At 34.9% G+C, this 16718-nt stretch overlaps 1 protein-coding gene across 1 annotated transcript in view; it reads right to left on the bottom strand.

The window, feature by feature from the left end:
• The window catches only part of LOC121381344, a 46121-nt gene extending 30875 nt beyond the window's left edge, over window positions 1–15246 (bottom strand). The window contains exon 1 of the mRNA XM_041510625.1: window positions 15147–15246. Within this exon, the coding sequence (XP_041366559.1) occupies window positions 15147–15198 (52 nt within the window). The 5' untranslated portion in view covers window positions 15199–15246. The remainder of the gene's footprint in view (window positions 1–15146) is intronic.
• Window positions 15247–16718: the final 1472 nt, after the last annotated feature.

Genomic DNA, 16718 nt, shown 5'->3' with positions numbered 1-16718 from the left:
TCATTAGACTTTATTTCCTGTGCCAGAAACTTGAAAGGGAAAGGTAAACAATGCATGCTGTAACTGTGATGATGTAGAGATAGCATGTTACTGCAGTTTGCAGACCTAGCTCAAGTGGATTATTATTGTATACTGATTGCATTGTTGATATTATTCGATGACAAACGTCACAATCAAATTTATTAAACGAAATTTCAGCCGAGAGAAAAAGAAAGAAAGAAAAAAAAAACACAATCGAGCGATGACGAGAGGAGGGGGGAAACCACTAGCCCGCAGGGGCTACTGGTTTTGCGTTTCTCACTAGCCCGAACTTAAAAACCACTAGCCATGGGCGCCGGGCTAGCGGATTTGTCGAACTCTGAAATAATGCATGAATGACACCTAAAAGCCACTGGAAAAACAATGTGCTGGAGGTATCACTAAACATTCCTTTGCTTTGGTAACATTCTGATATTTGATAGGTACGTGTAAATGTAGTCTGTACTAAAGTAGCTAGATAAAAAAATTAACTGTAAATGTGTGTGCAAATGATTAGTCTCTCCCCCTTTGCTCCATCCCCTCTCTCTCTCTCTCTCTCTCTCTCTCTCTCTCTCTCTCTCTCTCTCTCTCTCTCTCTCTCTCTCTATATACACACACACACACACATATATATACATATACATATACATATACATATACATATACATATACATATACATATACATATATATATATACTGATTGCGTTGTTGATATTATTCGATGACAAACGTCACAATCAAATTTATTAAACGAAATTTCAGCCGAGAGAAAAAGAAAGAAAGAAAGAAAAAAAACCACAATCGAGCGATGACGATGATATATATATATATATATATATATTAATTATAGTAAAATCATTCTTTATTTAACAGCAAATTAATTGAATATATTTCTTTTTCAGAATATTCATGTCGCCAAAAAAATCAAAATCAAATGCAGACGCTATGCGTCGATCTCGATTAAAGCTAATGGAAGATCCTGAGGCCCATGAAGCCTATAAAGCAAAAGAAAGGGCTAGGTACAAAAAAAGAAAGAGTGAGGGCAAAATAAAGACAATAAGAGATTTAACTGAAAGAAGTCAAAGAGTGCTTCGCAAGAAATGGAGAAAGGAAAAAAGACGCAAAAGAAAAACTGATACTGACAAAGTCACTGTACCTATTCCAGATACACCACCAACAAGCCCTGTACCAGTTCCAGAACCAAACATTGTTTTAAATGTTCCGTCACATCAGAAAAATGCTGGTAGAAAAAAGATCAGAAGAGAAAATAGGAAAGCTTGCAGAACAATTGAGAAGCAGAAGAAAGAAATTAAAGACCTTAAGAAAGAAATCCGCACAATTAAAAGACAAATGGAAAAGCTTAACACACATGAGACAAATGATGTGAATGAAATCGGCCAAAATGCCTCTCCAGCAACGAGGACGAACAGTGTCCTTAACAGTGGTGATAAAAATAAAGTGAAGCGGGCTCTTCTATTTGGGTTTGCAATATGTACTGAAGTAAAAAAGAAACTGGCAGAACAAGCAAAGAACAACAGAGAAAAGCAAATTGTCCATAAACTAGCCACTGGGCAAATTTTGAAAAAATATCGACTGATTAAAAGAGCCAGAACAGAAATAGCAATGTCAAAAAAAAGACTTAAAAAAGTTACCCAGAATTCATTAGGCACACTTTCAGTTTTTGAAAGCAACAGAAAAAAGAATTTAGGATTGGCAAAAACAGCTGAGATAGTAAGAGATTTTTTCTTACAAGATGTGAATAGTGTGCCATCAAGTGGAAAAAAAGAAACTATTACACGAAGCAAAGTTAAAAAGCAAAAAAGATATTTAACTGACACTTTGCTGAATTTATACGAGAAGTTTAAAGGAGAACATGTATTAGAAAAACTGTCCAATACATCTTTCACACGTCTGAAGCCTTTTTACTGTGTATCCCTTTCTGTGAATGACAGGGAAACTGTAAAATGTAAATTACATAGCAACTGTGAGCTGAAAGCAGCAAAACTTCATTCACTGGGTTCCTTGAAATATGGTAATCTAACAAATATCATATCTGATGTTGTATGTTCTTCTTCACAATACAACTGCATGTATGGCACATGTCAACAATGCCAAAATAAGTTGAGTGAAATGCTTACAAGTTCTGCATTCAGTAATGATCCTGTTACATACCATGAGTGGCGACCTAAACAAGAGGAAAGGATTACTGTGAAGGGAAAAATTAGTGAGAATAATGACGAAAATGCCAGTAACTGATACAGTTTCCAATTTATGTAAAGCATTCATAAAGGATATGAAGCAGCTGATGCCTCACCAATACAGGATTCAGCACCAGTACCAAGCTATAACGATCATTAAGCAAAACATTACTTCAAATGAATGTGTTCTACAGGTGGACTACAGTGAAAATTATAACTGTAAAGGGGCTGAAGACATCCAAGCAATGCATTTTGGTGCCAGTCGAAGACAAGTGTCACTTCACACTTGTCATGCAACTTTGAAAGATTTGTCTGGAAAATTATACACAAAGTGTTTTTGTACCATGAGTGATGACACACGACACACCACTTCTGCTGTATGGGCTCACCTAGATCCTGTTCTGAGAGAACTGCAAATCATTGGTGTGAAAAAGGTTCACTTTGTGTCAGATGGTCCTACCACTCAGTATCGAAACAAGACTAACTTTGTTCTTATGTCTTCACTTCCATTTGAACAGTAAGACTTTCAACAAGTATACTGGAATTTCCATGAGGCCTCTCATGGCAAAGGACCAGTTGATGGTGTTGGGGCAGAAGTGAAATGTACAGCTGACCGCATGGTAGCCAATGGTCAGGATATTTTTGATGTTTCAAAGCTGTATAGTTGTCTGAAAAATGCTATTAATGTTCAGCTATATGTGATTTCTTCAAGTGATATTAATAAAGTAGAAACGATTGCAGAAAAAAGCAATAGTGATGTCATAAAAGGCACTATGAAGATACATCAGTTGAAATGCACATCCCGTGGAAAGTTATCCTATCGAAACCTGTCCTGCTATTGCAATCATGACCGAACAGAAAATCGAAACCTGTCCTGCTATTGCAATCATGACCGAACAGAAAAGGGCCTCTGTAGCTGTCACTGCCCGATTGACATTATTTTCAAAATGAAAAAAAACAAAAAAAACAGAGCAGTTGAGGCACTAGAAAAACAGCTAACTGTTTCACAAATAAAAAAGTTTGAAAAGCGCTTTGCAGAAGGCTATAATGTTCTTGAAGATGACCTATCATCACTAAATGCAGACGACAGGACAGAGTATATATATTGGAAGGCATGGCAGGGTGCCAGGCTTTCTGCTGATCAGTCAAATGAAAATGAAATAAACACATACAAAAAAGATATTGAACCTGAAAGTGTAGATCCTAGCTGGTTACCCAGTCTACCACAGAAGCACATGGTTGTATCAGATAAGGTGGATCTAAAGCAGAACCAAAAACCCGATGTGGAAGATTTGCAGATATCAAATTATTATGCTGTGTTTTACAAACTCAGAAAACAAAAAACCTTCTACATAGGACATCCCATAGAACCTCCCTCTGAAAATATGGTGAAGATTAAATTTCTAGAAAAAAAGTGTGACTCTCTGTTTGACTGGCCAAAAACACCTGACATAGACGAAGTTGAGACATCGAGAATTCTGTCAGAAATAAATTTTCAAGGTCCACCACCATTCAAGCTGCCAGAGAACTTATTGAATCGGATTTTACAGTTGGCCAATAACTTTTAACTTTTAAATGTATGAATGACAGTTTAATACACGTTCTTACTGGAATTATTGATGTTTAACTTGTAATTGAAGAGTTGTTAATTTTACAATTTACTAAGAATTTTAACTTTTAATTATAGAAATGACAGTTTAATTCAAGTTCTTACTGGAATTATTGATGTTTAACTTCTTAATGAAAAAGGTATTTTACAAAAACTTGCCAAGTCCACACTTTTGATAAATTAAGATAACTATATAAATTGCATGTTTTATGTGCTGTTTCTCATTGGTAGCTCTTATAATATTAATATTAATAGTATTTGTAAAACACTTTAAGAAATATAGTTTTCCGAGGGTTTTTTCCACCTGTTATCTATTATGAAGCATGCTCTGGGATTGGTAAAACATTCTTTTTCTCCAATTGACCTCACTTGGACGTAGCTAGTTTTGATAAAAAAAAAACCCACTTCAATTGTGTTCTTTGTTATTGATTAAAGATTTAATAATGTTGAATGAAATGTTAGCCTTTATTTTGAATACAAAAGATATGTTAGTGTGTCTTGTTCTTTTTTTTAGCATGCATACATTTGCATGCACTTCTATTTCCCATTCCAACCATGGTCCAGATCTGATTCATCAAAGGATGTTGTTTGTGCTGTCCAGTCTGTGAGAAAGACCATATAAAAGATCCATTGTTTACAAAAAAAGAGTATCCTATGTGGCAGTGGTTTGTTCTTTCTATTGAGGATGTGTCATAGATATTGTATTTATGTCACATTATAACCACTGAATACACAATATAGGCTAGGGTGTTGTTAAACAAACATTTTTAGTAATCAGGTATGCCATAGTAACAAATATATATATATTAGTGTTAGTCCATTAACGATAAAGATAAAGACTATTCTTTACCGTTATGACTTTACCGTTAAGGAATTAATCGTAAAGACATAACTGTAAAGAATAGTTCTCTTTACCGTTAAGGTATTAAGGCCAAACAAAAAAAATTGTTTGTTTCCGGTCACCCGACCGAACCTAAATTTTACCACCGACCCTGAACTTTTTTTTTCTGCTGGGGTGGGGGGAAGCACACAGTGAAGTTGCACAGTAATAGCAGCGATGGTTTTTATACACCCCCACTGAAATTGGAATCATTAACCAGTGTTCTACGTTGCGACCAAAATGGTCGCCAATGCGACCAAAATGTTGGCGTGGCGACCGATTGAATTTATTATCGTCACCATGTGGCGACTGACTCCAAAAACGTCTAAGTATTAAATTATTTGCCATGTGCGTTCAGAGTCCTAGCAGCGAAAACAAATGAAATTTGTTGACAGCATTGTGCAGTCGGAACATTTCACTATTTACAAAGTTGTCCGATTGATCACTGTGAATTCCGTATTAATTGTCGGTACAATTCGGAACTCATCGTAATATTAGTAATTTGGTGAAAACAATCCAGATACTTACAACACATTCATAAATGATATAAAATGAGTAGTGTCGCACTGTGGCGAGTAACATTTTAAGCTTGGCTAGTAAATTTTGTTTGTCCACTAGCCAAAGAAGAGTAAGTTATAAAACTGAGTGTAGAACACTATTAATAACACGTGCTCTTATTAGGTACCACGGTAATTGGTGACACACGAGATCGCATGACAGTACGGTAACGTGTGTGGCGATTAAACAGCTTTTATTACAAACTGCTAAATACTGTAGGCCTATAGAGGAAAATATATCGTATTATCGTAACTCCAGTCATCTCATACAATGTAGGTTTATTTTCCAAAAACAACAACGTGCGATCTCAACAAAACAATAAAGGATTTCTCGATACCACATGCACAGACTACAAGTCATCGCGTTTTTTCCACACGCAAAGGTGAAGGTCATTTGAAGAAGACTTTGTACGATTTTCGTTGTTGGCTACTGCTTAGGCCTAGTACCCAGAATTTGTTAATATACACGGGTGTAGCCTGTAGGAAGATATCAAAAGTGGGGTGGGTGGGTGCACACACGTATAAAATTAATATATAAACCATCGATGCCGCTTCCTATGCCAGTGATGTAGATAGGCCTATCAACTGCTGAGCATGGGTAATAATTAAATAAACGGAATATTCAAGAATAACCACTAACATTAAACAGTTCACATTTATTTCAGTCTTTCAGTTAATTGGGAATAAATTAATTTGAGTGATTTTAGCATGGGTCCGTTCAATAGGCTAATAAACATTAAAACTATAAGTCCGTTCCACAGGGAACACCTTAGCCCGAGTACTCTGACTGTAAGAGAGCTAGACGGACATTTGAACATAAACACGCTCTCATTATTTATGTCCAAATGTCCGTCTAGCTCTCTTACAGTCAGAGTACTCGGGTTAGAAACGCCTTTTTTATTACGATGAAATTTACTACAAGTTATTCATTTCTAAGCCGATTGATTTGTAAATTGCACACAAAATTAGTATTGTTTTGTTATTTCCAATACAAGTTGGATAAATCTGTGAACTTTTTGTGCAAACATCTATTGACCAACTTGGACAAATTTGTGCAGTCATCCTATGACAAAACTGGACAAAGCTGTGAAGTTTCTGTGCAGTCATCTACTGACTTTTATTGGTGAAAGGAATAGTTTGAACTTTTTTTGTTTTTGTGTCTTTTGAAAATGGCATGTGAAACTTAAAACTGACATTGACAGTGAGATTGTTTTTATTTCTCTCTGGCTGCAAAGAGTAAACTAAGATTTTTCATACAGCTTGCCTTCATGTCTTTCATCTTGAGATTGAGTTTTTCTCTGGCAAACACATTTAAGGTAGGGTAACCTTTCTTTGAACTAAAAAAAAAAAAAAAAAAAAAAAAAAATCCTACCTACCTACCCTACTTTTTTTGGCCATGTTACCTGAAACAAACTTTTTTTTGGGGGGGGGGGGGCCTAACGCTAAAGACATAACAACGAAAATACATTTGTGCATATTTTTCTTGATTTTATTTATCTGGCTTTGCTACTTGAAATTATACATCATGAAACATATATGTTTTATATTTCACTCTCAAAAGCAAGAAATACAATACTTTATTTTTTGAAAAATTCTTTACCGTTATTTCCCCCTTTTTGTAAAAATCACCCATATATGTTTAAAGATATATGTACAGGGCTTGAAATAGCAGCCTGTAAAAAGTGAAAAGAAGTCTATTTTTAAATCTTGCAAGTGAAATAAACATTCACCTGCTAAAATTAACTCAAAATCGCGTCATTTTTCAAAAAACGGATGTACGTACGATCATTTCATCTTCTATTTAGCTGAGGCCGAGCTCATAATTCTGTTACATTTTAATTTTATAATGCTCTAAACTACATATCAGAGGTCCTAATTTTCCACACATTGTCCCAAACCCTACATTCACGTTGTGCTGTCTTATTTCCAGCAGGCCGTTTTTGTTTCACAGCAGGCCATATTTCTTTTGGCCTGCTATTTAAAAAAATAAATAATGGCAGGCCATATTTTGCTTCATATTTCGAGCCCCGATATAATTCTAGTACATGTAGGTTTCAATTATAACTTGAATTTTGTCATGGATTTGCAGAAGTTTAGTCATCATAATGAAGCTTTTAAGTAGTACTGTTTGGTTAAAATGTATCAGATTTCCTTAATTTCTATATTGTTAATGGATGACATTTATATTTGCTATGGGTGTTCCGCAAATGCATTTGGAGCCACTACTACTACTACTATTACCATATGGATTTAAAAAAAAAGATTTTGTATATCTTCCTATTGTTACATCACTTGATGTATTGGTGTATATGGATAAGAGTGTAGCATTTTAGTACTATGTAGGTTTATATTAAAGAGTTTCTTGACACTATATACCAAAGACGGTAACGGAATTACAAACCTATGGTAACGGAATTACATATGTTAACAGCTATATAATTTTACTAATAATGTATGAATTTTAAAGTAAATGTGTCTGATTATGTTCATTAACATATACTCAGAAAATATGAGTTGATTCCTTGATTACATATATATGAATAATACAATCTAACTTTTTGTTTGTTTTCGGAAACAGAATTATAAACTGATTCTATGTTTTCTAATTTCCCCTAAATCTAAAAAAAAAAAAAATGCATTAAAGTGGATTATGAAGTGTAGTACTTTGTTAGTGGTAAAACAAAAACACTAATAAAAAGAATATTACCTTCAATTACATGGCTGCTGTAAATAAATTCATAGTGTGTATTATGGAAGTGTCATATTTTTAGTGTGACGGTATCCTCATAAAATAGTTAAAGTCAAACACATCTATTTATTTTATAAAATACACATCTATTTATTTTACAATATTTTACTTATCAGATTTGGATTCTCCAGACATTTTACATTAAAAACAATCTTAATATATAAGGAATAACATGATTTGATTTTTTCACTCCATGTCCAGGGCTCGAAATGCAGTGTTAGTACATGCAACGGTGCATGCTGATTTTTGCGTGTGCATGTAACTTTTAAAACCGGGTGCACGCGGTGCATGCTAATATTTTTCAAGTACTGTGTATTGTGTATACTAGTATCCTGTTGCCTACCAGATTCAGACTCCAGTTGTTGAATTTTGCGTATGCATTTCGTAATCTGTTCGCCACATGAAAACAATAACTTTTATCTTATGGGCGCATCCATTTTGTATTCCATAATCCTACTTACAACAATGGCGCCCTGTCTGTCATTTCCGTGAAATATATTTGCGAAAATTGCCGGCAATATCTCGGTTATATCCGTGAACGGTATTAGGGAAGGTGGTCGAGACCGACTTTGGGGTATCCACGCGCATAACACAGTTGTTGTCGTCACTGACAAATTGAACTCCGCCAGATCTGTGATCAATACAAAGTACCGTAACTGCCTTGAACATTTTCGACCTCAGATATGGGCACTTAATCAGATGGTTGCGAACGTGCAGGTGCGTTACTCGTGTAGTTAACTCGAAATCAGCCAGTGATTATTTCAATATCAACTTCTCGTCAAATTCCGTAGGCTAATTTATATTATACCAACAGATCTTATTGAGTTAAAAAAGTTGATAACTTGCTTAATACAAAACACAAATATTCGTACGTTTTTGTAATAGGCCTATTATAGATTTCTGTAAGGCGTTTACGTTGGGTGAAATTTTCAAATTTGATCAAGAATCCGTAATAAACGCAGTTGTATAACGTTCCGGTACTGTTAATAAATAAATATAGGTATCGCCGAATAAATCCGAATAGCTTCGTATAAAAAAGAAGTTGCCGTATGTTTGGTGCATGGAACTTTTTTTTTCAGCATGCACCTGGTGCATGTAGATTTATTTATTTTTTCTAGCCCTGATATCCACTTTAGCGTGGAATTGCCCTGTTTATACATGTAATTGTAATGAGCAACTACTGAGGCAACACTCAGTGATTAATATATCACGTCAAATCACATGCAATTGGTTGTTTGTATCAATGGCGAGCAGTCCCACCAATCAATTTCAGAAAAAAGCAATATATTGTGACATAGATTTGTGTCAGTGTATGAATAGTACTCGTTAGTGGTAAAAGAACACACCTAGAGCAACAGTCACAATTATAACAACTATAATACAACTGTACTTGTACAGTTTTATTCAAAGGGAATGAGAGTTGACAGGCCGTAAACAAAACTAAACATCACTTAAACCATTCATTTTTACCACCATTGACGGCCTAACAACATCTCAGGTTGCAAATTTAGCAAGGTTTTGCACTTCAGAAAATCACAGATTTTTTTTTCTCACAATCATAAGACAAAACCCCCACATTCAATGCCTAGATGTCTGCCATATGAATAATCCAACCGGACTAGCTTGAGGATCCTTTATCCCTTCGATGTTAATATGCTAGCTACAGTTAGGGCTAGTGTTATAAACCATAAATTTTCCTTTTTAAGATGACTAAAGGGTCTTAGTAATATGTCTGATGACATAGACTTTAAGACTTATTATATTGCAATTCACATCCATATATTAAATTTAGATGCTTGCACCTATCACATATACTACAACTTAGTACAAGAAGAAAGAACAAACTTGACACCACTAGTGACTGATTATAATAAATAAAAAAATCAGCTTAGCTCCGATGTGATTATCGATTATAAAAATCCATAATCAATTATGGGTAAATGTTAATAATGATTGTAATTGTTCCTCCAGTTTAGATGATGGAATTGATATAAATATGTTTGTGTTGGTTTCCATGTGTAAACAAAGAAAAAAGATATTAAATAGTTATTAAAGGTACATGTATGTAAAATTGGCAATTTGTTAGGCCTACCCCAGTGAATACAATAACAGGTGTATGGCCCTTATAATGCAGTTTATCCTTATGTTTATATACTCTTCAAAAAAAGAAACTTGATATTGATAAAAATAATGCCATCGGATTATTTTTACAGAATCAGACATTAAGACTTATTATATTGCAATTCACATCCATATATTAAATTTAGATGCTTGCACCTTGCACATATGCTACAACTTAGTACAAGAAGAAACAACAAACTTGACACCACTAGTGACTGATTATAATAATATAAAAAAAAATCAGCTTGGAATGGCCCTTATAATGCAGTTTATCCTTATTTTTTATATACTCTTAAAAAACACACAAAAAAACTTGACATTGGTGAAAAATAACGCCATCAGATTATTTTTACAGAATCAGACATTGTAAAAACAATCAAGTAAGTGAGCTAATGGTGATGCAAAAACACTAGAAAACATGTCTGATTCGCATAAATGCAGCCATAGTCAACGTTTGTACTGAAAAGCAAAAATGCAACCATCAGAGAAGCATGTGCATTATGAAGTTCCAGGCATCGAAACAGGTCGAGAACAGTCATTCAGGTTATCGTGAGGCTACAACATGTAAGAAAAGTCGAGAAGGTACCAAAGGGCATGAGCAGTGATTCAAACAGACCGCATATCGACACTGTAGGTAACGCAATCAGGGTTAAAAATTAGCAGTTGTCCGGTCACCCATGGCGACCTTTATTGGCTAAGGGCGACTAAGAACTTTACAAATGTAGTCCATTTGGCTACCATCGATTTTAGAGTCTGGCGAGTATGGTACCAGTTAACAAAGAAATGCACTGAAACTGAACTGAATGACCAATGCGACAAAACACACTGTGTCTATGCTGGCGCGAATTACAGATTTGGCAGGAGACGATATTATAGAATATATTCTATATTTTGACAGCGCCGGTCTCCGCTTCTACGATTTTGGTTTGGGGTTGTAAACAAATATAGCTCAAAACGTATTTAGGACACTTGAATTGTTTTTTAAAGTCGTTGGCTTATTGGAATGGACTGGATATGCCATAATTATCTAGTAGACCTACTATTTAACATTATTAAATGTTATGGTACAAATTAATCCTATTTAATTAGCTTACTAGTATTTTATTCTGGGACAAAATCAAAATTTATCTTGTAGTTTGAACTCTGACAGTGAAAAGTTGAATTTGAGAAGGGCCAGTAAGATTTTTCTTCAACTGGCCCTGCTGGCGACCATGGTTTTCATGTTAATTTTCAACCCAGCGTAATAATGCCAAGATTGACGTCAGCTCAATGCAATAATGTTATTGGGAGATTGCAAGCAGGGGCATCTCAACAAGCTGTGGCAAGGCACTTTGGCGTCTCCAGACAGACCATCTCTGCTTTATGGGCAGGTCTTGTGCATGTGGCAGGTGCACTGACGGGCATCAGATATAAAGATGAGATCCTGCAGCATCACATCATTCCGCACATGAACGTCAACAGTGGAATGTTTTAGCATGACAATGCTAGACCATACGTTGCATGTGTCAATCAGGAGTTTCTGCAGCATCGCACCGTCCAGACATTACCATGGCCTGCCCATTCGCCGGATTTAAACCCAATAGAACATCTATGGGATGCACTGGATCAGTGTGTGCGCTGGAGGAATCCACTGCCCCGGACACTTCCGCAACTTCTTAGACACTGCAGCATGAGTGGCAGAACATTCCACATGTTGTGCAACATTTGATTGCTTCCATCTGTTGTAAAGCTCCATCTGTTGTCCAAGCTATCAACAGGGCTTGTGATGGTCATAAAAGCGATACCATCGGCACGTCCGGTTGATTCGGCACTACTTGGTATTTTGCTTAAGTATGCTTAATAAGTTGTACTAGGTTGTTGTCGGTGTTTTTAACGAATTAAAGTTCAAATCCTTTTTCAATGAGTAATCAAGTATCAACATGTATATAATATTGTTAAGGGTGCAATTTTTTATATATTAGAATTATTAATAATTATATCATAACTTAAAAATAAATCATTCACCTGTTTTTGTGTATATAAACGCGAAGCAGGTCAGCCGTATTGATATTAAGAATGTTAAAACCAGTCTTAAAACACCTTTCCTGCATTTTTTAAATTATAAGTAAACGGTATAAAAAAAAATTGTGGTTATTTTTGTTTAAACTGAAAAGAAAAACACAGACAAATGCAAAAAAAAAAAAAAAAAACCATTAAAGTTTTATACCTTAATTGACAGTCATTCCAGTTCACAATTGTCACATTGTTACAAAAAATAAAAGCGAAATAAGATCCACGTGTGTGCACAATCTACCCAAGAAAAATAATCCATGTAGGCATTTTAGCCATGCATAAAAATTAACATCAGAGCTTCTAGAATTTTTATAAAATCCACTAGCCTTGGGATCAGTGATTTACAAAATGTACTAGCCCTGATTAAAAATTCACTAGCCCTACTTTACTTTAAGTTAATACAATTTTACTAAATAATAGTAATAATCGGATATGTCACCTAAAACGGGAGATAGAGCTTGAAAACACTAACATTGGGGGGGGGGGGGGGGGGGGGGGGTGAGAGGGCAGGATATTTATATTTACAAAATAGACGTAACAGCAACATTTGACTAACAAAAATTTACTAGCCGTTGGGCATGGCAATAGTAGTTATTTACTAGCCCAACATTGAATATCACTAGCCATGGGATTGGGGCTACCATAATCTAGAATCCCTGACCATGTATGCATCTGCAGTACTGTGCCACTCAAGAAAACGATTCTGAAACTGATCATGAGATGGGTAATGTGTGATCGTTCATTTTCACAGTAATATTTTTAACAAGACAAAACAAAAAAGTACTAAAATAATCCTGGGACAATAGTGTAGCATTTCTGGGCTACTAAGTGAGGTCATGGGCAGTCTATAAATAGCCGGGTCAACAATACACATCTACTGCGACGAATTACCGGACATACAAATCGTTTTGGATACAAGGGGTGCCTATATTTTAGTTCATCAAGATAAACGTCTCCGGCACGATATTTATTATTGTGATGTTTATTGCTGTGCCGTAACGTTTATCCATTGGATCGAATTTTCCATTTGCAATCACGATTTAATAAAATCAGGCATATGTGCTTTATTTAAGAGCCTCAACACGTACAACAACATATTTTAATAAATTTTAGACAAAAATATTAAGTACAATACCTTTGGTAACCTTTCCAGGATTAGATGTTTGAAGATGACACATTTAAACATTTGAAAGCTATTTTTATCCTGGCACATCGAAAATGCGGAATGAAAATTTTGCGGAACGAGAATTATTCGTATCAAGCATTTTACGTACACCCAGTAAAAAGAAATATTGCGGAACTGAATGGAATTGATTATTAAATTTATTTATTTTGTTATTTTTGTTTCTACATATGTGCTTTGTGTGGGTTGCATTATATGCATTGTTAATAATATTATCACATTAAAGTTTTGGGGTGTATTATTCTTTTTTATTATTATTAAAAAAAATAATGATTGTTAGTACAGGCCTTCATTTATTTACTTTTTCCAAAATTATTATTTCCTTTAGTAATTGTTTTTAAATATTATTATTACAGGCCATTGCTTACATGTGTTTCAAAGGTTTTTTTCTTTTTTTTTCTCTTCTTTTTTGTTTTAATTTCATTTCTTTTTTTTAGCTATAATTACTGGTCATTAGTTATTTTAGGAGTTTTATTCAGTTAAATTTAATTGTTATTATTAATTTATTATCAATTAATTGATTTTTAAACAATATTATTCATTAATTAAGTTTATTTATTTATTATTTATTATTATAAAACGTGATATTCCATTAAATATCGTGGAATAAACTCGTGAACCCGAGACGAATAATAATAAAAATAATCCGATTCCACCAACAGTTTTCAATCACATTTTAAATATGCTCACAATGGCCGGCGGGAATATTCGAGATTTTGTTCGTAACTGAAAATTGGATTAATGCAGGATTACTATTTGGACAAACTGTCTATTTATGCGTAAAACGTGACTCGGGAAGTTTTCTTTATACAGTAAGTGTTTATATTTATTGGTACATCTCATATTTCGCCACGAAATAATTAATTCCATGGTTGTATCGATTCCGCCTGAAATCTGGGCGGAAACTGCACGCTTGTTTTTGCTGTTCAAGTTGTAAACATCGGGTCCAATAAATGTCAAAATGTTAAAAAACGGACCGTAGATGTTTACCTTGGTGAACTACCTATATTTATGCACCATTTTAAAATGTTTATTTACTACAGACATAAAACAATTTGTATTGTATTTCACGTTATGCACTGTTTCATTGGTGAGAGACACATTTTATTAAGTATTTCATAGTGTTCACATAGAAAATGGTCCTTGAATGCTTAGGTGCGCCGATACACCGGACAGCACCGTACTGAAATTTTGCCCACCCCTATGTTATACATAATACAGACACACAAAAACTTACCTAACACACACTGTGCCATGGACAAAAAAATAATTTTCTTCATCATCATCAGCCTGGTCATTTAATCCTGATTAAAATTATTTTTTGTTGGGGCTTGAAAAAACATAACATAGCCCTAACATTAAAATGAAATGTGTTGAACTTTGCAGACCATGGGTCTTTTTTGAGTTTTTCAAGTTTTTGGTAAATAAAATGAACCTATCATCTTATGATGATGGTACATAAGATCATGGTAAACGACCGCTAATAAACTTTAAAAATAAAATAACAACTGAATATGTCATTATCTTAGTCATAGTGTTACTTTTCAGCTGTTAAACGCAATAAAGAACAGCTAGGCCTACTTTCATTTTCCCACGCAATCTCATTTCTCAGAACTCGAACAATAATTTATAGGCCTTCTGGGGTCAGTCTGCTTTGCCAGTGTGTCGCCGTAATTTAGCCAATTTACAATCGCAAGTAAACAAAATTGAAAGCTTACTGGGGTTTAGAAAATATGAAATTTAAAAAGAAACATATCTTATCAAACAAATGAACATACCTTCAGAAAGAATAATAATCGGACTTCCACTTGGTTCAGCCATAATTTCCATGGTATACCTTTATCTTATGGTTCTGCCATAGTTTCTGTACGAAAAGTGACGTTACCGGAAATTGAAACATCGTAGTCATTCGGAAATCTCATTCCACCGCTTCGGACAATTACGGATTCTCCGGTAGAATCGGCCGAAAATTTCCGAGTGGTTCGTTTTCAACGGGTACTAACTAATATCACATAAACCGCGAAAAACATTCAAAGAATGGTATTAATCACTGCGTGTTAGTGTTTAACATTCACGAACACCTTTCTTTTCAGTAAATTGTATAACAGTTTTAAAAATGTCTAATGTGACTCACTAGGTCAATGTTACGGTACGGTGACGGTCGGGTCCAGACCCGCTCGGCTGAAAGTAAAGTAAAGTTTGTTTTATTTAACGACGCCACTAGAGCACATTGATTTTTTATCTTATCATCGGCTATTGGACGTCAAACATATGGTCATTCTGACACTGTTTTTAAGAGGAAACCCGCTGTCGCCACATAGGCTACTCTTTTACGACAGGCAGCAAGGGATCTTTTATTTGCGTTTCCCACAGGCAGGATAGCACAAACCATGGCCTTTGTTGAACCAGTTATGGATCACTGGTCGGTGCGAGTGGTTCACCCCTACCCACTGAGCCTTGCGGAGCACTCACTCAGGGTTTGGAGTCGGTATCTAGATTAAAAATCCCATGCTTCGACTGGGATCCGAACCCAGTATCTACCAGCCTGTAGACAGATTGCCAAACCACGACTGCTCGGCAGCTGCTGGCAACTGTTCACGAGCATTTTTGGGGTTAAAATATTTTGAATGGTCAAATTCATATTTCTAAAGGAGGAAAAAAATCAATGTTTAAATATTATACATATTTGCTTTTCTGATTAATTTTATTGTATTTCTGATTATATATGCTATTCAGCAAGTTTTTGCAGTAGTTATTTTCAATTTGTAAACCAGCAAAAACAAATGATGCTTCCATGGCTGAAACTCAACTCCGTTATTAGGCCTATAGACTCGCAAAACTGATAATGTGGAAGATTTATATAATAATTATTAACCTGGAATTTTGAAAGATTCTTTGTAAAAATGTTTTTAATTATTATGAAGCTATATTTCCTGAATACAATTACAAATAACATCAAAGGGGCTGTCACCCTCTCCCCCCCCCCCCCCACACACACACACACAATGTTGTTAATGAGTTTCCTCGATGACCTCCAGACCTAATAGTAACGCCTGTGGCATTCCATAAAAAGCAAACGCAGACTCAGTCTATTTGGCCTTTTGCACCTGTTATTTAATACATCCTCTCTACATGAAATTTTGTGTGTAAAAAAGATAATAACATTTTAAATTTTAAAATAAACAAACATATTAATGCACCTGCTCGAACCCTTCCAGGCAGGCGGCATGATTTCTAACCGATAATGCATCATTTTGTTTGTTTATTGTTGTCTAGCTCTATAAATCTTTCTTTTGGTTAGGCTACCACAATTTCAAACCCGAGTATTGTTGTTTAACGATAATCATACC

This window comes from Gigantopelta aegis, chromosome 9, assembly GCF_016097555.1.
Source record: "Gigantopelta aegis isolate Gae_Host chromosome 9, Gae_host_genome, whole genome shotgun sequence".
Taxonomy (NCBI): Eukaryota; Metazoa; Mollusca; class Gastropoda; order Neomphalida; family Peltospiridae; genus Gigantopelta; species Gigantopelta aegis.
Note: the sequence above shows the minus strand (reverse complement) of the source record. Positions and strands in the feature narration are given on the sequence as shown.